This window comes from Rattus norvegicus, chromosome 14, assembly GCF_036323735.1.
Source record: "Rattus norvegicus strain BN/NHsdMcwi chromosome 14, GRCr8, whole genome shotgun sequence".
Classification (NCBI taxonomy): Eukaryota; Metazoa; Chordata; class Mammalia; order Rodentia; family Muridae; genus Rattus; species Rattus norvegicus.
Genome location: NC_086032.1, coordinates 107488958 through 107513736, shown reverse-complemented (window position 1 = coordinate 107513736; position 24779 = coordinate 107488958). Strand labels below are relative to the sequence as shown.

The window sequence follows — 24779 nt, the reverse complement described above, 5'->3', positions numbered from 1 at the left end:
ATGATACTATTAGGAAGTGTGGCCTTGTTGGAGGACGTATGTCACTGTGGGGGTGGACTTCAGAGGTCTCCACCTATGCTAAGGCTCAACCCACTGTGGAACAGAGCTTCCTTCTAGCTGCCTGAGGATGCCATTTTTTCCTGGCTGCCTTCAGATCAAGATGCAGAACTCTCGGCTCCTTCTCCAGCTATGATGATACCTGCTATGATGATAATGAACTAAATCTCTGAAATTGTAAGCCAACCCTGATTAAATAGTTGCTTTCATAAGAGTTGCCTTGGTCATGATGTCTCTTCATAGCAATGCAAGTTCTTTTTTTTTTTTTTTTCTTTTTTTTTCCGGAGCTGGGGACAGAACCCAGGGCCTTGCGCTTGCTAGGCAAGCGCTCTACCACTGAGCTAAATCCCCAACCCCAGCAATGCAAGTTCTAACTAAGACATAAGTTGGTACCTAGGACTCCAGTATGTATGTGATATAGCCTTGACCGTGTTTTTGTTTAGAGGAATGTAGCTTTTGAAACTTTGGATTTGGAAAGCCATGGAATGCTTAAGTGGGACTTAAAGACCCATACTAGTAGGAATATGAAAAACGTTGGGGCTGAGGGTGAATTTTACTCTGGAGATCATTCTTATGAAGCTTTGGGTGAAGAATGTTGCTGCTTTTTGCCCTTGTCTGAACTCTATGCCAGAAGCTAAGGTAAAGAGATTTCAATTAACTGCATTGACAAAGTCTCAAAAAAGCCCAGCATAGACTTTGTCCTCTGGTTTTCTCTCAGGAAGAGCATTTTGATCAAGCATAGCAAGCTTAGAAAGGGGAAAATACAAAATGTATGGCTGAAAGAGTAAAGGAGCACCAAGAAGTAGAATGAAGCTAAATCCTGTGTTAAAGGAGATGAACAGATTATTAGAGTAGTGACCTTAGAGTAATCCCACACAGCTAAACTTATGCAGTGAAGGTGTTGGAAAACAGAAAGTTGGTGAAAATGTAATAGAACAAGGGGTCCACGTTACAGCCCCAGCAAGCAGAGGAACCATGCGGCTCTGAGTTTAGAGTCTAGAATAAATGAAATTACTGTAACCATTGATGCTGGTTAGCTGGAGCTAAGAAATTAGCAGTGATTAAGAAGAGACCAGCAGGGGCTGGAGAGATGGCTTAGTGGTTAAGAGCACTGACTGCTCTTCCAGAGGACCTGAGTTCAAATCCCAGCAACCACATGGTGGCTCACAACCATCTGTAATGGAATCTGATGCCCTCTTCTGGCGCATCTGAAGACAGCTACAGTGTACTCATCTATAATAAATAAATAAATCTTAAAAAAAAAAAAAAGAAAAGAAAAGAAGAAGAAGAGACCAGCATCACTGAGGTGAAATCTTCTGGGAAGTGTTTTCTGAGAGCACAAAGAAGCTGTATCCAGAGATAGCCAAGGTTGTACCTTGTGCTGCAGCTAGGCTTGGCATAATGTGAGAGTCACCCAAGTGCTACTGGTTTTGAAGACATGAAAGAGTCACAAAGAGCAGCTGAGCCTTGGAATGGTGAGAGGCCAGGAAAAGCCATAGGGAAAGCATGGTAAAGCCTCAGTTGCAGTTCAGCCCAGGAATGAAGGGATCATTCAAGAAGTTGAGGCTCGGTATAATGAAAAGAGCCTATGAGAGGCTATTGGTGAAACCTAGATGCAGTGGAAGATCCCAGCATGTTGGAGATGCCAGTACCATGAGATGACCACCAAGAACAGCAGCAGCAGTGGAGTCAACCAGAGCCTAGAGTGCTACAGGGGGCAGAGTTGGAGAAGGAACCCAAGCCCTTTGGAGGAGCCCAGAAAATTATGTGTGGATTCCCGACATTGGAACAGAAAGCTGTAAAGTTGAAGTTGTTTTGGATACTCCAAGATTTTAGAGATGTCAAAGTTGTGGGATACCTGCTGAGAAAAGCTGCTAAGAGGGTGTGCAGCCAGCCCAAGAGAACAAAGATCGTTGCTGCTGAATGCCAGACCTGCTAATAGGAGTCAACAAGGATGAAAGGAATTGTTTATCTGAAGAGTGCTTTGACGCTGGACATGGAGATGAGGAGTTTGGAGTTCAGGAGTTTGGCCAGCTGGTTTTGAGTATTGCTTTAGTACAGTATTTCCTCACTATGACATTGTGGAATGGCAATGCCATGATATGTTGGAACTATGTGATCTGCTTTTCGCTTTTGATTTTATAGGGGACTACAATTAAAAGATTGCATGAATCTCAGAGGAGACTTTGAACTTACGGTTTTTGAAGTTGGACTAAATGTATTTTGCATTATGCTATGACTAAGTACAGCTCTCATAGACTCATGTGTTTGAACAAGCCTCTGAGGGGTGGGGCTAGGGACTGGAATGTGGTGGTTTGAATATGCTTGGCCCATAGGGAGTGGTACTGTTGGAGGAAGTGTGCCACTGGGGGGGTGAGCTTCGGAGGTCTCCTCCTATGCTCAGGCTCCAACCACTGGCTGCCTTTAGATCAAGAAGCAGAACTCTAGCTCCTTCTCCAGCACCTTGCCTGCTTGCATGTTTCCTGCTACGATGATAATGGACTAAGATCTCTGAAACTGGAAGCAAGCCCCAATTAAATGTTTGCCTTTGTAAGAGTTGCCTTGGTCATGATGTCTCTTCTTAGCAATAGAAACCCTAACTAAGATACCTACTATAGCTATTTCCATAAGCCAATATAATTTCTAATTGTATTACAAATGCTTATACATATACATACAAATAAGTGTAGCTTTCACCCTCATCAAAGAAGCTTCATTTTACAGAGGATGGAGACTACTACAGAGATGCACAACTGGTCAAAATGCAGAGGAAAAAGAGACTGTGGGGTGCTCAACCGCAGATGATACATCTACAATGTAACCCTTAAGGCTCAGAAAAATTACAGAGGAGGATGCAGAAAATCATAATAGCCAGAGGACCAGGATATTGTCTTATAGACATTACAGGAAAGCTGCATCCATGGACTATGAAAGTACAGCGGACCAATCACTGTTGAGAGAGAAAGAATCACTTTCCCCCTGGGATGAGCTAGCTCTTTGCTAGGTTATCTAATCCCAAGTATATGAGCAACACTAAATTGATTCAGTGTGTGTGTGTGTGTGTGTGTGTGTGTGTGTGTGTGTGTGTGTGTGCCTGTGCATATAACAATAATAACTTAAAAACTAGGTCATGAATTTGAGAGAAAGTGGGGAGGAGTTGAAGAAGGGAGAAGGTGGAGTGGAAATGATGTAAATATTTCCTGTATTCATGTTTAAAATTCTTTAAAAATTTTTTAAGTTAAGAAGCCATCTGAAGCACTATTTCTTGAATCAACACAGGGTAAAATGCAGCTGGAGAGATGGCTCAGTGGTTAAGAGCAATGACTGCTCTTCCAAAGGTCCTGAGGTCAATTCCCAGCAACCACATGATGGCTCACAACCACCAGTAATGGGGTCTGATGCCCTCTTCTGGTGTGTCTGAAGACAGCAACAGTTTACTCATATACAAAAAAATAAATTAATTAATAAAAAACCAAATCTTTAAAAAAGAAAAACCAAAAACACAGGGTAAAGATAGAATCTGTGATTCTCTTGCCTTCGCTTCCTTAGTAGCTAAAATTATAAGCATGCGCCATTACAACCAGCACTATCTGTTTTTATTCTGGTCAGATACTGTTTTATTACTGCAAGTTTATAATATGATTTTAAATTAGTATGTGTTATATCTCCCACTTCTTCTTGTCTCAATATTGATGTGGGTATTTGAAGGTTTATGCTTGTGTAAAAATTTCAGGATTCTTTAAAATTTTCTATGAAAATACTATTGAATTATAAGGAATGTTGAATCTTAATATTGCTTTTATTCTTGGTATCTCAACAATATTTATTCTTCTAGTCCTCGAGCAGAAAAAAACCTTTCTTCTTTTTTAAAAATTTATTCTTTAATCTTTTTTTACAGTCAAGACTCCCGGTCTACCCTCTGACCGTTCCACATCCCACACCTCCTCTATATCCACCCCACCCCTGACCCCTCTCCAAGAGGATATTCCCACCACCACCACACCTCCCCACTCCCTGGGGCCCCACTCTCTTGAGGGTTAGGTGCATCTTCTCCGAGTCCAGCCCCCGCAGTCTTCTGCTGTATATGTGTTGGGGGCCTCCTATCAGCTAGTGTATGCTACCTGGTTGGTAGCTCGGTGTCTGAGAGATCCTGGGGGTCCAGGTTAGTTGAGATTGCTGGTCTTCCTATAGGGTTGCCCCTAATATCTTTCTATTTATTTGTGTCTTCCTCAATTATTTATTTTCAGCACTCAATATGTCCAATGACAGATGAATGAATAAATTAAATATTTCTTTTCTGCCACCCCCTACATACACAAGTACAGACTCCATATAAGGGAATTTAGAAACCAACAACCCCATAAAGGGCTCCATGCTTTTGGGTGGCCTGGGATGGACTCCCCTCCACTCATCTAGAGTTGGCAGCATAGACAAAGAATAGATTAACTGGCTCACAGATCCTCCAGAGCCTGACTGGGACACATCCGGGGAGTAGGTCAGCTGGAAGGAGGCTGTGCAGGAGGATCACTTCTGCAAATATTCTACTGTGTTACTTACTTATGGCTTCCTTCTCCAGCTATCTTCCAGTCCCATATCCCCTGATAGTGAGACCCTGGACTCCAAATAATAATAATAATAATAATAATAATAATAATAATGATGATGATGATGATGATGATGATAATAATAATAATAATAATATGCCACCACCTGCCTGTTCTAATTATAGAAAAAAACTTACATATGGTAACTGAGAGCAAATTAGTGGTTGCATGGAGTCTAAGAGGGAGCCTGTAGATGGTGGTAGGCATGAGGAGTGGAAAGAGAAGAACTGCCAATGGGCATGAGGGAGCTTGTGGTGATGATGTCATGGGTCTGTCTATATGATAATGTGAGTGGCATGTACACATGTCAATCTTAGCAAATTATGTACTTTATACATAGTGTTTGGGCTGGGGGTGTATCTTCCTGGTAGAATAGTTGCCTAGTATGTATGAAACCTCCGTATTTCACACTCAGTCTCATACCTCCAAAATGTATAATTTATTTTATGATGCCAATCTACCAAAAAAAGCTTTTAAAAAAAGCATATGGAACATGCTTGACCAAAAAATTAATATTATAAAATCTTGGTGTTGACTATATAAATACTATGTTTCCTCATGCTTTCCCATATATGAAATATTTCATAATTTAACTTAGAATAATCAGAAGAAACCCATAATATTATAACTAAGGAGCCAACAGATAATAAAGATGGGGCAATGAAAGGCTAGCCTCTCAGAATATGATTTTCCTTCTATCAAGGAAAAAAAGTATAATTTGCATATATTTTTTTCAGAAATATTTGCTTACCCTTAAATTTATTCATTGTACCAGCATTTTGAAGAATTCTTTTTGGACTGTTTGCTGCAAAACAAGCTGCCTTTTCATATTCACCAAGGGAGATTAATTCATGGAACCTACAACCATAGCATTTTAAAACATATTACAATGATACACAAAACCCAATATTAGAAATTAAGTATAATGATATACTGAAAAAACAAATAGTAATCTAGTAAGTTATAACCAAATTTATTCATTTAGTACCATGTTCAGTGTTTCTCTAGAATTCTAGGGGTTTTTGTGACCTGCTTGTCTCAGGGTTAAATTCTTACCCTCTGAGGAACTTAGAACATGGCCCTGAACTCTGTACCCACAAGCCTTATACAGAAAACAGAAAGTGAGTTCACAATGAGCTGGTGCTTCTCTTCTCACAGATCATCAAGAAAGGGCTTTCTACTTAGAAACTGGACCTAGGAGAAATAACCCAACATACATGCAGCCCAGCTGCAGAACCAAGAGGTATTCCTGATATTCAGAAGCCAATGCTGGTCTGTCTGGTAGCAAGTCCCCATCAACACAAGCAGAGATAATACTTCACATAAGCCTCAACCAGAGGTTCATGTAAGCCTCCTTCACATAGCAAAGCTCCCAAATTAGTCCTTAGGAAAAGAGGAATCACAGAGTGCCTCAAATGAATGTTGAATAAAGTGGGGGGAAAACGCAAAGTAACATTGAGCAAAATGAATAAGACTTCAAATCCCAACAAAGGTTTTCCTATCAAGTGAAAACTGGTAGCTGGAATCTGAGGGAGAAATGGCTTGGTTTGTGAAGTGTTTGCCACTCACACATGAGGACTTGAGTTCATATACACACCACAAACATACACCCTGGCACAGCATAGAGCTTCTCATCCCAATGCTGACAAGGCAGAAGATCCTTCAGGGTTCAATGAAGGTTGGCAACCTGACCTCCAGAACCTGTGTAAAGGTGGGCACAGAGAGCTGACTGCACTAAGTTATCCTTGAACCCGACTTGAGTGTGCATGCATGTACTCACATTAAATATGTGAATTAAATAGTAAATAAGTAAGTAAATAATAAATAAGATGGAGAAACAATTAGAGAAGGAAACTTAACCCTGACTTCTGGTCTGCACACTCATATGCACCCAGTCCCCTGTGCATGCATAAACAAACACACACACACACACAAAATATTAAAAGCTATACTAAAATTGGGCTGGAGATGGTTTAATGGTTAAAAACACATCCTACTCTTGCAGAGAACCCATGTTTGGCTATTGGCTGGCTCATAGCCACCTGTAACTCTAGTTCTGGGGGCTCTGACTTCTCTGGCATCTGTGGGCACCAAGATTCATGTACACAAATAAATGTATGTACATACTTAAAAATAATAAACATTGGGGTGGGGGCTGGAGAGATGGCTTAGCAGTTAAGAACACCACGTGCAGCTCACACTTGTCTGTATCTTTAGTTCCAGGACTCCTGATAGCTTCCCATAGACATACACACAGGCAAAACACCAACGACCATAAAAACAGTAATAATAATATTTTAAAATGATACTGTGGGCTGGAGAGATGGCTCAGCAGTTAAGAGCACTGACTGCTCTTACAGAGGTCCTGAGTTCAATTCCCAGCAACCACATAGTGGCTCACAACTATCTGTAATGGGGATACAATGCTGTCTTCTGGTATGTATGAAGACAGTGACAGTGTACTCACATACATGAAATAAATAAATAAATCTTTTTTAAAAAGATACTAAATTTTAAAAATCCTGCTAGACTCAGGAAAATATATTGTGTAAGAAAACAAAACAGTCTTTAGTACTTTAAATTATCTGTATCCAGTTCTTTGTACCACAACAACAAACAAATCAACCAATGAAAACTGTTTAAGGTTTGAGAGCATAGGTATTACCTATGCTGATCACAGGACATCCTGGCAGCCTATAAGTTCACTTTGAAGGCAAATGCTCTAGAATATTCTACATCTATCTCAGACAATACATGTCGAGCATGCACGAGTGTGCTCATTGCTCTCTGCTCTTGACTATGCGTGTAATACCACCAGCGGCTTCAAGTTCCTGGTCTTTACAGTGGTGGTCTGGAATCCAGAATTATGCAAGAATTCTTTCCAGTGGTACTTGAACCGCTATTCCCACTACCCTCATAGAAAAAATAAAGTGTAATTAAAAATAAAAAATATAGTAACAAGTAACTTAATTATGTCAGAATAAAAAATAATTACAAAAAGATTGAAATAGCTAGGGTATTCTACAATTTTCTGAAAAAAATCATAAAAATTTATGAAAAAACAAAATTTCTAATTTTTTTCTAGTTTGTCAAGTAGAACAGAATTTTCAGACACCAAAAGACAAACCTGCAAGCCAGCAGTTAGGAAGTGTGTGGGGGGGTGGGGGCAGTAGGAGTTTCAGGCCATCCTGCATTCTAAAGTAAGGCTTTTTGGGTTATGAGATGTTATCTCAAACAAACAAAAGGGAAGGCAAGCACAAAACCCACTCCAAACAAACAAATAACAAACAAACAAACAAACCCAAAATACAAATGATATTTGCCTTTCGATGTAGTAAAGCATAACTATAGCTTCTTTTGTCTTGTTTGGGTCATCTTCAAATAGCTCATCAACAACCTTTGCATGACCTAAATGTTGAAAGGACAATTCGTGATGATGTGTCAGCCTGTTTAGCAGTAGACAATAAGCATGTTTAGACCAACGACGTATTTTATTTTGCTTTCACACGGTACTAGCCTCTTCTAAAGTGAATCACTTCCCCTCCCCCTGCCTCATTCTCAAGAATGAGTTTTTTCCCCACTCTCACTTTACAAAGTCATTTAATTTTATGTACATTGGTGTTCTACATGAATGTATGTCTGTATGGGAGTGTCATGCTCTGGAACTGGAATTGCAGTTTTGAACCACCCTAGGGTGCTGAGAGCTGAACATGTGTCCCCTGACGCCTTAACCACTGAGCAATCTCCAGTCCCAAGGGTTATTCCTGAACGGAGGGGAGTATATTATTGCTTACATTTTTAAAATTAAGCCTAGGAAAACCTTTAGCTCTGGGGTAAAGTGCCTTCTACTGTTCTTGCTAATTAAAGATACAGATAAACTACCATAGATAGCTTTGGTTTGCTGAATTCTCTCCAAGACATCTTTAAATGGAATCCTCATGTTCTGCTTCATCCATGAATTAAGTGTGTGTGAAATAACCTGCAATCTTTGATGGCTGCAAAAGAGCATGGACAAACACTGAGCAGGGTCACGTGGCAGAGAGAGGGAAAACAAAGGCAAAGCCTTCAATACCTACGATAACCACCATTCATACCGAAACCGCAGGTCTTTGTTCAGATTTTCAGCTATATCTCGCCGTTTTAGTAACACAATCATTTCCTCATCTAGGTCAGCTTTCTTTTGGGCTGATACATACATTGTTGACATGTCTTGTTTTAGTTTTCTACATTTATCTTCAAGATTCTGCTTATGATTATTGAGAGCGTCCAGATTGACAGAGTCTTGGAGGGTCATCCCTATGGGAAAACAAACAAAAACCTGAGTCTTATGTAGGAATGTTTACTGTATTATAAAATAATTCAGAAACACTAACAGGTACTTGTGGCTTACCAAACATAAATACCATTATCACAAAATTGTGCTGCTAATAGGTTGTTTGTTTACATCTATTTGTTCATTTATTGTGGTACTGAGAACCCTAGCCTTATACAAAATAGGCAAATTCTCAAGCTTCTTCTGAGTTTTACATAGCATCAAGGATACTTCAATATAAACCAGAGACCATCTAATGACTGAGGTTAGGCCAATGGATTTCTCTCATACCACAGCTTCCATTACTCTCCAAGAGCTAACCCTGGGACAAGTTTATTTTTTCCAACACAAAACTGATGCCTACCAAATTTCGAGATGTCTCTCTCTCACTCTTGAAATGTCCTTTGTGTTTAAGACAGACACACACACACACACACACACACACACACACACTCTCTCTCTCTCTCTCTCTCTCTCTCTCTCAGAGCTAAGTGTAGTGGTACACACCTTTAATTCTAGCACCGAGAAAAGGATAAAGGGGAGGCAGAGGCAGATGGATTTCTGTGACTCTCTGAAATACAACTGTAAAGAAGATACTTCACCTGGGATAGGTTTCCAAAGCTGCTTGGAGGAAGCACAGAGCTTTACTTCTGTATTCTCATACTCCATTCTCAGCTGCTTCATCTGATCTATTTGTAATTGAATTGCTTTGGAATTATTATCAATAATCCTCATTCTTAAAAAAACAAAAAGAAAACCAGAATTGCTTTCATATGCCTGTCACCATCAATCTAACTCTTGATCATAATATTAAAAAAGCCAGACTAGATTTTTGTTTTATTTGGCTAATAATTTATAATTATAATTATTTGGACATTATGAACTAGAAGTTTAAAAACCCCATACTCAGGAGCTGACACATCACAAATAAGGAACAATTTTTTCTTGGATCCCCTTTGCAAATCAGTACATGTTATCTGGCCATAAAACACCATCTATTCAGTTACAACTAAAAAGGTATTTTTAGTTTTCCTTTTTCTTTCTTTCTTTTTTTTTTTTTTTGGAAGGGTCTCATTGTGTTTCTAAATTTGGCTTTGAATTGTTATCTTACTCCTTCAGCCTCCCAAGTGCTGGATTACAGGTATGAGCCACCACACTAGGTTTAAAGAGGCTTTAAACAAACAAACAAGAAACTGTCACCTTGCTGGGGGGATATTGCCACAATTATTACACATTTGGTGACGTAAAGTGACATTTATCTTCTCACCATTCTGGAGGCCAGAAGTTGAAAGTAGTATTATTAGTCCACATCGAAGCCAAGAAACTAGTATTTGGGAGGCTGAGACAGGAGAATTGTTGTTAAGTCTGAGGTAATCTAGAGCTACGTAGTGAAATCTAATTTTTAAAAAATTGTTCTCAAGGAAGATTTTATTCTCTGGTGGGATTTCTACTGCTGGAATCATGGGATTGAGCGCTGTGATTCAGGTGGGAATCATGAACTTGTACTGTCAAATCATCCATGCATGAAATAACTTTCCTCCTTTTAATGATACCACAATACCAAGAGGGATCATAAAATGCTCAAGCAAAATTAACAGTTTTACTTGAAATATGTAATAATTGGTAGGAGAAGGGACTATGAAATACAGCTTAAAATAACATTTTAATTAAAGGCAGGCATGGCATAATCTTGTAACCTGTAACTTGAAGGCTGAAGGCCTTGAGCAAGACCAGCCTGGTGAATTCACAATTAGCTTTGGCTAAAAAGTGACTTCTTGTCTCAGAATAGTAACGTAAGGAAAACAGTGATTTTTTTTTTAAAGACTCACTGATCACCACCCAGTAGCATGGCACCCTTCTGGCCGGTTACTGACTCACTTCGCTTCAAGCTGGATTGTTCTTCTCTGGTGATACACCAACGCTGTAGGCTCTGCTGCCAAAACTTTAAGTTTTCCATGAAGATAAAATGCATTTCTCCGGCCTTTCTTTACTGTCTCAATAAAGGCATCATATTCTTTTTTGATTGAAGTAAGAACGGACTTGTATGCATTGACATAGTCTATTACCTGAAATATTTTTCTGTCTGTAGTACTGCACTTTTTAAACAGAAGATATAGTGATCAAAAGCCTTTTAAGCAGGCGATTTTTAGGTGAAACATAATAATTAATTAGACATAACCAAACTCAACATGAGTAGGCACTAAAAACAATAACCACTCTCTCTGTGAGTCACTGTGCTCTATAGTGAACTCTATAACATGCTCTCTGTGAGTCACTACATAGATACTGTGATCCTAGATATGAGAAAGGCTCTCTTATACTTGGTATGATTTCATACATGAGATATGAACTGATATAATACTAGGTCTACATTTCTCAACTGTAGATCTTTTAATTATATATTATTTCTTACTCCTTTGAAATCTAGTCTCTTGACTTGATTTTTATATTACTTTTGTTCTACTTTTAATGATTTGTATGTGTGTCTGTGTATAGATGTGTGCATGTGAGTGCAGGTACCTGCAGAAATCAGAGGTTTCAGATCCTCCAGAGCTCAAGTTACTCATAGCTATGAACTACCTATTATGGGTGCTCGGAATCCAACTGGAAGAGCTCTTAACCATGAGCAATCTCTCCATTCTCCACCGAGATAATGCAATCTGAACTCATTCACCTCCACTAAGAAAATCAGGTCAGAGCTCCTAATTGCATCTCTATTCTCAACATGTCAAAAACAACTGTGCAAACAGTCCACATCACTATATAGCCATTTCCAGTAATGTGTAAGCAAAGCATCTATCAGGAAGGATAACAGAGGAAAAGAACAGTAAGAATGTTAACAAAAAACACTAAGTGCCCCCAGGACACTTTCCCGTGCAGCGGGTGAGGGGTGGGTGTGGAGGTGGCGCCATAGCACATGCCCCTTTATTGGGGTTGGTTTTTCTTAATCTTGTATATTCATCACTCACACAAAAAATAAAGTATCAAAAATGTAAATAGGTTAAGAAACAAAACAGAAAAACTTTGTTTTTCAAATATTGATGATATATAGGGAATAAAAGTAATTGATCCAAAATTTTCTCCGAAATCTGAAATTATGCTTGCTTTTCTCTGGTACATTTCTTGGGTGTGTTATCCCCCACAAGTTTTTTTCTTTGTTTGTTTGTTTTTGTTTTTTTTTTTTTTTAGCTAAATAGTTGTTGTGGTTTGCCCTGGAGTTATCTGTATTTTGACGCTAATTCCACTGCCCCAAGGACAGCTGCCTAGTCACGTTCTCAGAAATCAGGTGACTTCACCAGAACCTCCCCATTGAATTTGTAAAGTATAGGTGAAGGGCAGGTACAGGATAGAAGGAGGCCTGTCATTGGAGGAGAAGGAAGGATGGGCAGGAGAGAAGTTTGAAGGAAGAGGAGGAGACGGGAAGAGAAGGAGAGACAGGAATAGAGAGAGGGGAGAAGCCATGGCAAGTGATGTTAAGATTCTGCTCTGAGTATTTACAGGTTGTTACCAATGTTCCTAAGGTATGGATGGTACCGGGCTTTGTATGTTTAAGTGGGCAGTTATATCATATCAATTGGATCTAAGATTATTGTGTTGTGTGTTCTTTTCTGTGATGGTTTGAATGTAGGAAAGTGTGCAGCGGCAGGAGACTATGGGCCGCCGAGGAGTTGGGATGTGATTCCGCCAAGATATCTAGCAGATATCTTGGGGCACTGAGGTGCCGGACCTAGCGGGATAAAAGACCAACTTTACCTTTTTTTATTTTTATATTTTTACAACAACAAATAGTATCTAGAGAAAGTTATCCAGGAAGATATCCATTTCATCACAAGTCATCTAGAGAAGTCATTAATCTGCAGCAAGTACCAGGAAAAGGTGTCTGAGGAATACAGTGCTCCTTTTCATTTTTGCCATAGCCACACCATCCACCTCAAACAGGACCCTTTCATAAGGAAAAGTTTTCCACACTAAGAACCCTGCTACTTGTTCCTGCTCATCTTCTGTCTCACATGTTCTGGGTATGTGCTAGATCCATGAATGAATAGTCAATACGACTGCAGCGATTCTGCGATCAATGACCATGTCAGTGTTCTAGAAGAACTACATCTCAATAGAACACAGATGGATACCATTTTGAATATACAGAAAAGCAGTAAAGTGGAGGACGCAAAGGAATACTATCATATCTAGACCTCTAAAAGGGCTCAGACTCTTTAGATGAAATTTCATTCATTGATTCATTCATTGATTTTATGTCATAATATTGTCCATGGTGGCTGCCAACTCCTGGCTGCGAAGTATTTTCCAGCTTCAGCCTCCTTTCAAACTGGGATGACTGGCATGTGGCACCTGGCTCAAGAGGTCTCAGTTTAACATGCCATGTCATATGTAAACCAAGATTTTACTGATACCACAAACAAACCCAGAACATAAAATACTAGTTCTCGTGCACAATGCAAATTCTAGCAAATTAGCCCCTTTCTTGAAATGGTAAAAATGATTCCCAGAAGGGACAACCAAGTTACTGAAAAAAAAAAAAAAACTGCTTGTGAAACTAAAATAACTGACTCTAACTGGCCTAACTAACTAGCCATCAGGAAATGTAAATTCTGCACTTGTGCTTTCTCTCTTCATCCTTGTTTAACAAACATGGATGAACTTCTCCAAGCTAGCATCCAGAGAGTGGTGGCCAGGCAGGCAGTGGCATGCTGAGGTGGCAGTTAAGTTGGGAAACAGATAGCCTCTTGGAAACATGCCCTACTCAAGAGCATTATGGTACCTTGTCGAAAACATTTCGGTAAATGGTGTAATACTCATCAGGAGGTCCTTCCTCGTTGCAACCCACTCTTTTGGTTTCTGTAATAATGTATCTTTGCATGCTTTCCAAAAACTCCTTGTCATTTCTACTAATGATAGGAGGGAGAACTGCATGTTTCTTTACTTCTTGGGTTGGCATAACTCTTAATCTGCAAGCATGTTCACGGAGAAAAATTAAACCTTGACCTTCTTTTGCAACAAAGCCAAAAAACTTTAGTGGGCCTGAAAGAAAACATGACAATCAGTTAATGTGTAGGTCTAAAACTCTTCAGTTAAAGGGCAACTTAAAAATATGTCTCAGGAAAAACTTTCAGAGAGGCAGAGAAGCCTGGGAAACCAGAAGAGACTGCTCTCTGTACATACATCTCGGACGCCAGAGGAAAACACCAAAGGCGATCTGGAACCCTGGTGCACTGAAGCTCCCGGAAGGGGCGGCACAGGTCTTCCTGGTTGCTGCCACCGCAGAGAACCCGTGGGCAGCACCCCGCGAACAAACTTGAACCTCGGGACCACAGGTAAGACCAACTTGTCTGCTGCAAGAAAGCTGCCTGGTGAAATCGGGACACACAGAGGCAGAACTCCTCTAGGACCGGGCACGTCCTGTGTTTACTGGAAGTCCCACACCCGCGGATCCCGGCCCGCAGCAGCTCTCTGCTCCCAGACCCCGTGGGAAAGAGACCTCACCGCCTGGTCAGGTAGGCACTCCTGAGCCTGCAGAGCGGAAGAGACCACCAACACTGCCCACCCCTGCCCACATCCCTGGCCCAAGAGGAAACTGTATAAGGCCTCTGGGCTCCTGTGGGGGAGGGCCCAGGAGCGGCACGACCCCTGCCTGAGACACCGCCGGAACCTGAAGGAAACAGACCGGATAAACAGTTCTCTGCACCCAAATCCCGTGGGAGGGAGAGCTAAACCTTCAGAGAGGCAGACAAGCCTGGGAAAACAGAAGAGACTGCTCTCTGCATACACATCTCGGACGCCAGAGGAAAACACCAAAGGCTATCTGGAACCCTGGTACACTGAAGCTCCCGGAAGGGGCGGCACAGGTCTTCCTGATTGCTGCTGCTGCAGAGAGCCCGTGGGCAGCACCCCACGAGCGAACTTGAGCCTCGGGACCACAGGTAAGACCAACTTTTCTGCTGCAAGAAAGCTGCCTGGTGAACTCAAGACACAGGCCCACAGGAACAGCTGAAGACCTGTAGAGAGGAAAAACTACACGCCCGAAAGCAGAACACTCTGTCCCCATAACTGACTGAAAGAGAGGAAAACAGGTCTACAGCACTCATGACACACAGGCTTATAGGACAGTCTAGCGACTGTCAGAAATAGCAGAACAAAGTAACACTAGAGATAATCTGATGGCGAGAGGCAAGCGCAGGAACCCAAGCAACAGAAACCAAGACTACATGGCATCATCGGAGCCCAATTCTCCCACCAAAACAAACATGGAATATCCAAACACACCAGAAAAGCAAGATCTAGTTTCAAAATCATATTTGATCATGATGCTGGAGGACTTCAAGAAAGACGTGAAGAACTCCCTTAGGGAAACACAGGAAAACATTAATAAACAAGTAGAAGTCTACAGAGAGGAATCGCAAAAATCCCTGAAAGAATTCCAGGAAAACACAATCAAACAGTTGAAGGAATTAAAAATGGAAATAGAAGCAATCAAGAAAGAACACATGGAAACAACCCTGGATATAGAAAACCAAAAGAAGACACAAAGAGCTGTAGATACAAGCTTCACCAACAGAATACAAGAGATGGAAGAGAGAATCTCAGGAGCAGAAGATTTCATAGAAATCATTGACTCAACTGTCAAAGATAATGTAAAGCAGAAAAAGCTACTGGTCCAAAACATACAGGAAATCCAGGACTCAATGAGAAGATCAAACCTAAGGATAATAGGTATAGAAGAGAGTGAAGACTCCCAGCTCAAAGGACCAGTAAATATCTTCAACAAAATCATAGAAGAAAACTTCCCTAATCTAAAAAAAGAGATACCCATAGGCATACAAGAAGCCTACAGAACTCCAAATAGATTGGACCAGAAAAGAAACACCTCCCATCACATAATAGTCAAAACACCAAACGCACAAAATAAAGAAAGAATATTAAAAGCAGTAAGGGAAAAAGGTCAAGTAACATATAAAGGCAGACCTATCAGAATCACACCAAACTTTTCGCCAGAAGCTATGAGAGCCAGAAGATCCTGGACAGATGTCATATGGACCCTAAGAGAACACAAATGCCAGCCCAGGCTACTGTATCCTGCAAAACTCTCAATTAACATAGATGGAGAAACCAAGATATTCCATGACAAAACCAAATTTACACAATATCTTTCTACAAATCCAGCACTACAAAGGATAATAAATGGTAAAGCCCAACATAAGGAGGCAAGCTATACCCTAGAAGAATCAAGAAACTAATCATCTTGGCAACAAAACAAAGAGAATGAAAGCACACAAACATAACCTCACACCCAAATATGAATATAACGGGAAGCAATAATCACTATTCCTTAATATCTCTCAACATCAATGGCCTCAACTCCCCAATAAAAAGACATAGATTATCAAACTGGATATGCAATGAGGACCCTGCATTCTGCTGCCTACAGGAAACACACCTCAGAGACAAAGACAGACATTACCTCAGAGTGAAAGGCTGGAAAACAATTTTCCATGCAAATGGTCAGAAGAAGCAAGCTGGAGTAGCCATTCTAATATCAAATAAAATCAATTTTCAATTAAAAGTCATCAAAAAAGATAAGGAAGGACACTTCATATTCATCAAAGGAAAAATCCACCAAGATGAACTCTCAATCCTAAATATCTATGCCCCAAATACAAGGGCACCTACATATGTAAAAGAAATCTTACATTTCTTTTACACACACATTGCTCAAAACACACATTGCACCTCACACAATAATAGTGGGAGATTTCAACACCCCACTCTCATCAATGGACAGATCATGGAAACAGAAATTAAACAGAGATGTAGACAGACTAAGAGAAGTCATGAGCCAAATGGACTTAACGGATATTTATAGAACATTCTATCCTAAAGCAAAAGGATATACCTTCTTCTCAGCTCCTCATGGTACTTTCTCCAAAATTGACCATATAATTGGTCAAAAAACGGGCCTCAACAGGTACAGAAAGATAGAAATAATCCCATGCGTGCTATCGGACCACCACGGCCTAAAACTGGTCTTCAATAACAATCAAGGAAGAATGCCCACACATACTTGGAAATTGAACAATGCTCTTCTCAATGATAACCTGGTCAAGGAAGAAATAAAGAAAGAAATTAAAAACTTTTTAGAATTTAATGAAAATGAAGGTACAACATACCCAAACTTATGGGACACAATGAAAGCTGTGCTAAGAGGAAAACTCATAGCGCTGAGTGCCTGCAGAAAGAAACAGGAAAGAGCATATGTCAGCAGCTTGACAGCACACCTAAAAGCTCTAGAACAAAAAGAAGCAAATACACCCAGGAGGAGTAGAAGGCAGGAAATAATCAAACTCAGAGCTGAAATCAACCAAGTAGAAACAAAAATGACCATAGAAAGAATGAACAGAACCAAAAGTTGGTTCTTTGAGAAAATCAACAAGATAAACCCTTAGCCAGACTAACGAGAGGACCCAGAGAGTGTGTCCAAATTAACAAAATCAGAAATGAAAAGGGAGACATAACTACAGATTCAGAGGAAATTCAAAAAAATCATCAGATCTTACTATAAAAGCCTATATTCAACAAAACTTGAAAATCTACAGGAAATGGACAATTTCCTAGACAGATACTAGGTACTGAAGTTAAATCAGGAACAGATAAACCAGTTAAACAACTCCATAACTCCTAAGGAAATAGAAGCAGTCATTAAAGGTCTCCCAACCAAAAAAAGCCCAGGTCCGGACGGGTTTAGTGCAGAATTCTATCAGACCTTCATAGAAGACCTCATACCAATGTTATCCAAACTATTCCACAAAATTGAAACAGATGGAGCACTACGGAATTCCTTTTATGAAGCCACAATTACTCTTATACCTAAACCACACAAAGACACAACAAAGAAAGAGAACTTCAGACCAATTTCCCTTATGAATATCGACGCAAAAATACTCAACAAAATTCTGGCAAACCGAATCCAAGAGCACATCAAAACAATCATCCACCATGACCAAGTAGGCTTCATCCCAGGCATGCAGGGATGCTTTAATATACGGAAAACCATCAACGTGATCCATTATATAAACAAACTGAAAGAACAAAACCACATGATCATTTCATTAGACACTGAGAAAGCATTTGACAAAATTCAACACCCCTTCATGATAAAAGTCCTGGAAAGAATAGGAATTCAAGGTCCATACCTGAACATAGTAAAAGCCATATACAGCAAACCAGTTGCTAACATTAAACTAAATGGAGAGAAACTTGAAGCAATCCCACTAAAATCAGGGACTAGACAAGGCTGCCCACTCTCTCCCTACTTATTCAATATAGTTCTTGAAGTTCTAGCCAGAGCAATCAGACAACAAAAGGAGGTCAAGGGGATACAGATCGGAAAAGAAGAAGTCAAAATATCACTATTTGCAGATGATATGATAGTATATTTAAGTGATCCCAAAAGTTCCACCAGAGAACTACTAAAGCTGATAAACAACTTCAGCAAAGTGGCTGGGTATAAAATTAACTCAAATAAATCAGTAGCCTTCCTCTACACAAAAGAGAAACAAGCCGAGAAAGAAATTAGGGAAACGACACCCTTCATAATAGACCCAAATAATATAAAGTACCTCGGTGTGACTTTAACCAAGCAAGTAAAAGATCTGTACAATAAGAACTTCAAGACACTGAAGAAGGAAATTGAAGAAGACCTCAGAAGATGGAAAGATCTCCCATGCTCATGGATTGGCAGGATTAATATAGTAAAAATGGCCATTTTACCAAAAGCAATCTACAGATTCAATGCAATCCCCATCAAAATACCAATCCAATTCTTCAAAGAGTTAGACAGAACAATTTGCAAATTCATCTGGAATAACAAAAAACCCAGGATAGCTAAAACTATCCTCAACAATAAAAGGACTTCAGGGGGAATCACTATCCCTGAACTCAAGCAGTATTACAGAGCAATAGTGGTAAAAACTGCATGGTATTGGTACAGAGACAGACAGATAGACCAATGGAATAGAATTGAAGACCCAGAAATGAACCCACACACCTATGGTCACTTGATTTTTGACAAAGGAGCCAAAACCATCAAATGGAAAAAAGATAGCATTTTCAGCAAATGGTGCTGGTTCAACTGGAGGTCAACATGTAGAAGAATGCAGATCGATCCATGCTAATCACCCTGTACAAAGCTTAAGTCCAAGTGGATCAAGGACCTCCACATCAAACCAGACACACTCAAACTAATAGAAGAAAAACTAGGCAAGCATCTGGAACACATGGGCACTGGAAAAAATTTCCTAAACAAAACACCAATGGCTTACGCTCTAAGATCAAGAATCGACAAATGGGATCTCATAAAACTGCAAAGCTTCTGTAAGGCAAAGGACACTGTGGTTAGGAGAAAACGGCAACCAACAGATTGGGAAAAGATCTTTACCAATCCTACAACAGATAGAGGCCTTATATCCAAAATATACAAAGAACTCAAGAAGTTAGACCGCAGGGAAACAAACAACCCTATTAAAAAATGGGGTTCAGAGCTAAACAAAGAATTCACAGCGGAGGAATGCCGAATGGCTGAGAAACACCTAAAGAAATGTTCAACATCTTTAGTCATAAGGGAAATGCAAATCAAAACAACCCTGAGATTTCACCTCACACCAGTGAGAATGGCTAAGATCAAAAACTCAGGGGACAACAGATGCTGGCGAGGATGTGGAGGAAGAGGAACACTCCTCCATTGTTGGTGGGATTGCAAACTGGTACAACCATTCTGGAAATCAGTCTGGAGGATCTTCAGAAAATTGGACATTGAACTGCCTGAGGATCCAGCTATACCTCTCTTGGGCATATACCCAAAAGATGCCCCAACATATAAAAAAGACACGTGCTCCACTATGTTCATTGCAGCCTTATTTATAATAGCCAGAAGCTGGAAAGAACCCAGATGCCCTTCAACAGAGGAATGGATACAGATCAATGTGGTACATCTACACAATGGAATATTAATCAGCTATCAAAAACAACGACTTTATGAAATTCGTAGGCAAATGGTTGGAACTGGAAAACATCATCCTGAGTGAGGTAACCCAATCACAGAAAGACATACATGGTATGCACTCATTGATAAGTGGCTATTAGCCCAAATGCTTGAATTACCCTAGATGCCTAGAACAAATGAAACTCAAGACGGATGATCAAAATGTGAATGCTTCACTCCTTCTTTAAAAGGGGAACAAGAATACCCTTGGCAGGGAAGAGAGAGGCAAAGATTAAAACAGAGACTGAAGGAACACCCATTCAGAGTCTGCCCCACATGTGGCCCATACATATACAGCCACCCAATTAGACAAGATGGATGAAGCAAAGAAGTGCAGACTGACAGGAGCCGGATGTAGATCGCTCCTGAGAGACACAGCCAGAATACAGCAAATACAGGGGCGAATGCCAGCAGCAAACCACTGAACTGAGAATAGGTCCCCCGTTGAAGGAATCAGAGAAAGAACTGGAAGAGCTTGAAGGGGCTCGAGACCTCATAGGTACAACAATGCCAAGCAACCAGAGCTTCCAGGGACTAAGCCACTACCCAAAGACTATACATGGACTGACCCTGGACTCTGACCCCATAGGTAGCAATGAATATCCTAGTAAGAGCACCAGTGGAAGGGGAAGCCCTGGGTTCTGCTAAGACTGAACCCCCAGTGAACTAGACTGGTGGGGGGAGGGCGGCAATGGGGGGAGGATTGGGAAGGGAACACCCATAAGGAAGGGGAGAGGAGAGGGTGATGTTTGCCCGGATACCGGGAAAGGGAATAACACTCGAATTGTATATAAGAAATACTCAAGTTAATAAAAAAAAAAATATGTCTCAGAAAAAAAACTAAGAGATTTGATATTGACATAAACATTTCAGTCAGTGAATTAAAATGCCCACGCTAGTCTACTAACATTTGCTATACTCCAGAACACAAATGAAATGTCAGTCAATTAAGAACTCTTCCCTTAGGTCCAATGACATAGCTCAGCAGGTAACGTACTTGGCACAGGAGCCTGAAGACCTGAGTTGGAGACCCAGAACCTGAAGAACTGTGGGAGAAGAGAACCAACTCCACAAAGCTGTCCTCTGACCTCCATTAGGGCCCCCTGCCAGAATGCTGACCAAGTACAGAAAACCCCTTTTCCTTTGGAAACCAAGCGGACTCCTCCCACGTGTATCATCTAAATGATCTTGAATACCTCACCTTCCTGCCTCCACTTCCCAAATGCAAAACTAGACCACATTTTTCAATAAATAAATAAAACCCCAACAACAACAAAGCATGACTTCCGGGGCTGGAGAGATGACTTACCAGTTAAGAGCACTGGTTACTTTTTTATTGAACCTGGATTTGATTTCAAGCACCTACATGGTGACTTACGACCATCTGTAACTTTAGTTCCAGAAAATTGGATGCTTTCTTCTGGCTTCCACTTGCACGGGGAGGCATGCAAGTGATGCAGCAGACATGAATGCAGGCAAAGCACATGCGCACAGACACACCCATACATGCACACACAGAGACACACACAAACATGCACACAGACACACATTCACATTCATTCACCTATGTACACACATGCATACAGACACACACCCATATCCACATTCATTCACATATGTACACACATGTCCACAGACACACACACATACACAGGCAGAAAGGGCCTTGTTGGGAAGAAGGGTTTCAGTGGGAGGAGTTGGGATAAAACAGAGTGATAGTGAAAAAACTAAAACTCACTAAATATATGAAGTTATCAAAGAAGAAAAGCAAACCACTACAAACTACTGCTGTGGTGGGACACACCTTTAATCTTAGCATTTGGGAGGCAGAAAGTTGGATCTTTGTGAGTTCAAGGTTAATTTGGTCTACCTAGTAAAATCCAGGCCAGCTAGTCTACATAGTTAGATTTTTGTGTCAAAAACAATAAAATGTTTAATTTTTTTCTAAAGAGCTCTAACATTAGTATTTACTGCACAGTATTTCATGGTATGAGATTCCATCAGTTATTTAACCATTAGCTACTGAACTTTTACTACTATTAATGATGCTTTGAATAAGTGTTTAAATTAACTTTATGATATGTTGGCAATATAGTAATAAGCAGTTATCTAAACTAATGTATCATGCTTAAGTACCACAAACATGAATCAAGGCACCAGGCTCCATGGTGGTCCATGCCTTTAATTCTAGCACCTGAGAGGCACAAACAGCTGATCCTCTGTGGGTTCAAAGCCAAGTTGCTGTATATAGTGAGATTCTAGCCAGCCAAGGGTACATAGTTAGGCCCTATCTGAAATAAATAAAATAAAAATAAAAAATAAGGGAGATACTACAATAATTTTGATGAGTTGGATAAAAGTCAATTTACAGGAGGACATAAGGTGCTCCCAGCCAAGCCATAAGCAATGTATGCTTAAAGTGTTTTTTAATAAAAAAAAAATCACTTAGTGTCTGTGTGTGAGTATATGCTTGTCTGGAACACACACAGAGGTCAGAGGACAATTTATGGAATTTCCTTCATGGAGGTCCCAGTGACTTGATCAGCAAGTGCATTAGCTCTTGGACCCATATCACTGGCCTAAGTATTCTCAAATATAAAATCAATTTGTTTACTCATTAGTTCAATCATATTGGATATCGATTTTGTGTTTTACTGCTAGGGATTCAGCAATAAGTAAAACAAGGTCCTAGCGCCTTGGAGCTTACAATCTGGTAAGATACAGTACAGATAATGCAACTGCAAAGAGTAACCAAGTCCAAAGACAGGGGAAAGGCACAATCACTGGAGCATGGATCTGAGTAGTAGTGGCGGAAACCTAAGTTCCTTTGTTGGCCTATTAATGTCCTTTTAGGGACCAACAACTTTTTTTTCTTTCTAACAAAACTATCTTTTTATGTTATGTCCTTGTTATACTTGAAAGCAACATATTTTACTCTTTGCAGTGTTGGATATCAATTCTAGGGCCCCACACATGCTCAGATAACCTTTAACCCAAAGTGAAATATTTGAATGATGTAGAATAACACCACCACTTTTTACTTTTCTGTTTATGTCCACGTTCGAGTGGGTACATGGGTAGAAGCAGGAGGATCATGTTATGTTGAGTGCGAGGGTGGGGGTGGGCTGTGTGGGGGTATGTCTTTTCGAATCAGTCTACCTTTTAAATTTTTATTGCATTTAGTTAGTTCAGGGGTAGGGGGCACTGTGAAAGTCCGAGGGCAACTTGGCAACTTGCTAGAGCTCGTTTTCTCCACCAAGGTATCTCAAGAATGGAACTCCAGGTGTTAACTCTCTTTACTGATGGAGCCATCCAAAAGCCCTATCCTAAGAAATATGTGAGTCGTGTGGGTGTGGGTGTAATGTCGACGCCCCCTCCCCCACCCATCTCTTGAAACTGCTGGCCAATGAACTCCAGGGAGTCTCCTGTCTCTGCTGGTCTACAGTGTCACAGATTCCACAGGGCACAACAGCCTTTAAAAGTGGGTGTTGGAGTTCCAACACAGGGGTTTGCATATCGAACATTTACCTACTGAATCATCTCCCAGCCCCATATTTTTTACTTTTCAAAATGTGTACTCCGGAGGCAGAAGAGCTAGTAGATTAAAATGAGGAAAGAGTAGACAGGTTATTAGGAAGATACAGATCCTCTTTATAAGAAAATGGGGCACGCCTATGCTTTCGAGTAGGAAGAAAAGACGTTGAGAGGGTGCATTAGAAAGGACACTGGGTTTGTGAGGTGGAGAGAACACAACCGGCTTCTAACTGCTTCAAGTTTCTAAGAAAGCACATGCTCCTATTTTCCCACTTCCAAACTTGTAGTCGAAGGCTAAACAATCATTCTACAGGTTTCCTTATTTTATGGCTTTTAAAATGTGCAAAGACGGGCTGCAGAGATGGCTCAGTCGTTAAGAGCATCGACTACTCTTCCAGAGGTCCTGAGTTCAAATCCCAGCAATCACATGGTGGCTGACAACCATCCACAATGGGGTCTGATGCCCTCTTCTGGGGGTGTCTGAAGACAGCTACAGTGTACTCATATACAAAATAAATAAATAAATCAAAAAAATGTGCAAAGACGAAAATTCCAATACATTTAACCGTTTCATACTAGGGAGGCGCGTGAGGCTCAAAAGCTTCTTCGGACCGGAGTAGCGGAGGGGCAGGAACAGTCCACACCAGAAGAGGCCGAGCCCCCTGCACTTCGAAAGACTTTGTACTTCAGCTGCCTTTGAGTTGGCGGAGGATACCCAGACCAGCTCCTTACTAAGGGGCGACAGACACTTTCAGCCCCAAATGCCATTTTAGCCCCTAAGCCTTCCCTCCTGGGCTTTTCCGGAGAGGCCCCACCTACGCGCAAATCGTTTTGTTTCATTCCCAAACCCTCACCTGAATCTCTCCTAACCCAGATTCCACAGTTTAGACACTGTAATCACATATCCCGGAACTGTGGAAATGCATCTTGGGACAAGTAGTTCTATCAAGAAGAAAGCAGTGTAAAACTACAATTCCCAGGTAGACTTGTTTTACCTCTCTTTTCTCAAGCTCCACGAGCCCCCTTAAAAGTAAAGTCCCTCTTGATCGCATCGGCTGCATAAGAAAGCCTTTTGAGGCATTTTTAGTTGAGCACACCATTTCGAGGCCATTCTGAGCCAAAATGAGAAAAGAGCGTAGAGAAATCGAGCGCCCGAGCTAATCAGGCACTGCGTTAGACAGCCGCGATTCGGCTGCAGCGCGCAGGCACGAGCGTGGCC

General features: G+C 40.7%; 1 protein-coding gene across 7 annotated transcripts in view; it reads right to left on the bottom strand.

Annotated features, from left to right (window-relative positions):
- Positions 1–24754, bottom strand: part of Clhc1 (clathrin heavy chain linker domain containing 1) — a 40685-nt gene extending 15931 nt beyond the window's left edge. The window contains exons 1-8 of one of the 7 annotated variants that reach the window (XM_017599141.3): positions 24415–24750; positions 13754–14013; positions 10852–11069; positions 9576–9709; positions 8756–8957; positions 8544–8656; positions 7985–8069; positions 5413–5519 (exon numbers count right to left, since the gene is read on the bottom strand). In XM_017599141.3, coding sequence (XP_017454630.1) covers positions 5413–5519; positions 7985–8069; positions 8544–8656; positions 8756–8957; positions 9576–9709; positions 10852–11069; positions 13754–13930 — 1036 coding nt within the window. In that variant the 5' untranslated portion in view covers positions 13931–14013; positions 24415–24750. Of the gene's footprint in view, positions 1–5412; positions 5520–7984; positions 8070–8543; positions 8657–8755; positions 8958–9575; positions 9710–10851; positions 11070–13753; positions 14014–24414 lie in introns of all 7 variants that reach the window. The other 6 variants (XM_017599142.3, XM_008770455.4, XM_039091777.2 and 3 more) reach the window with 6 other exon arrangements.
- Between the last annotated feature and the right edge of the window lie 25 nt (positions 24755–24779).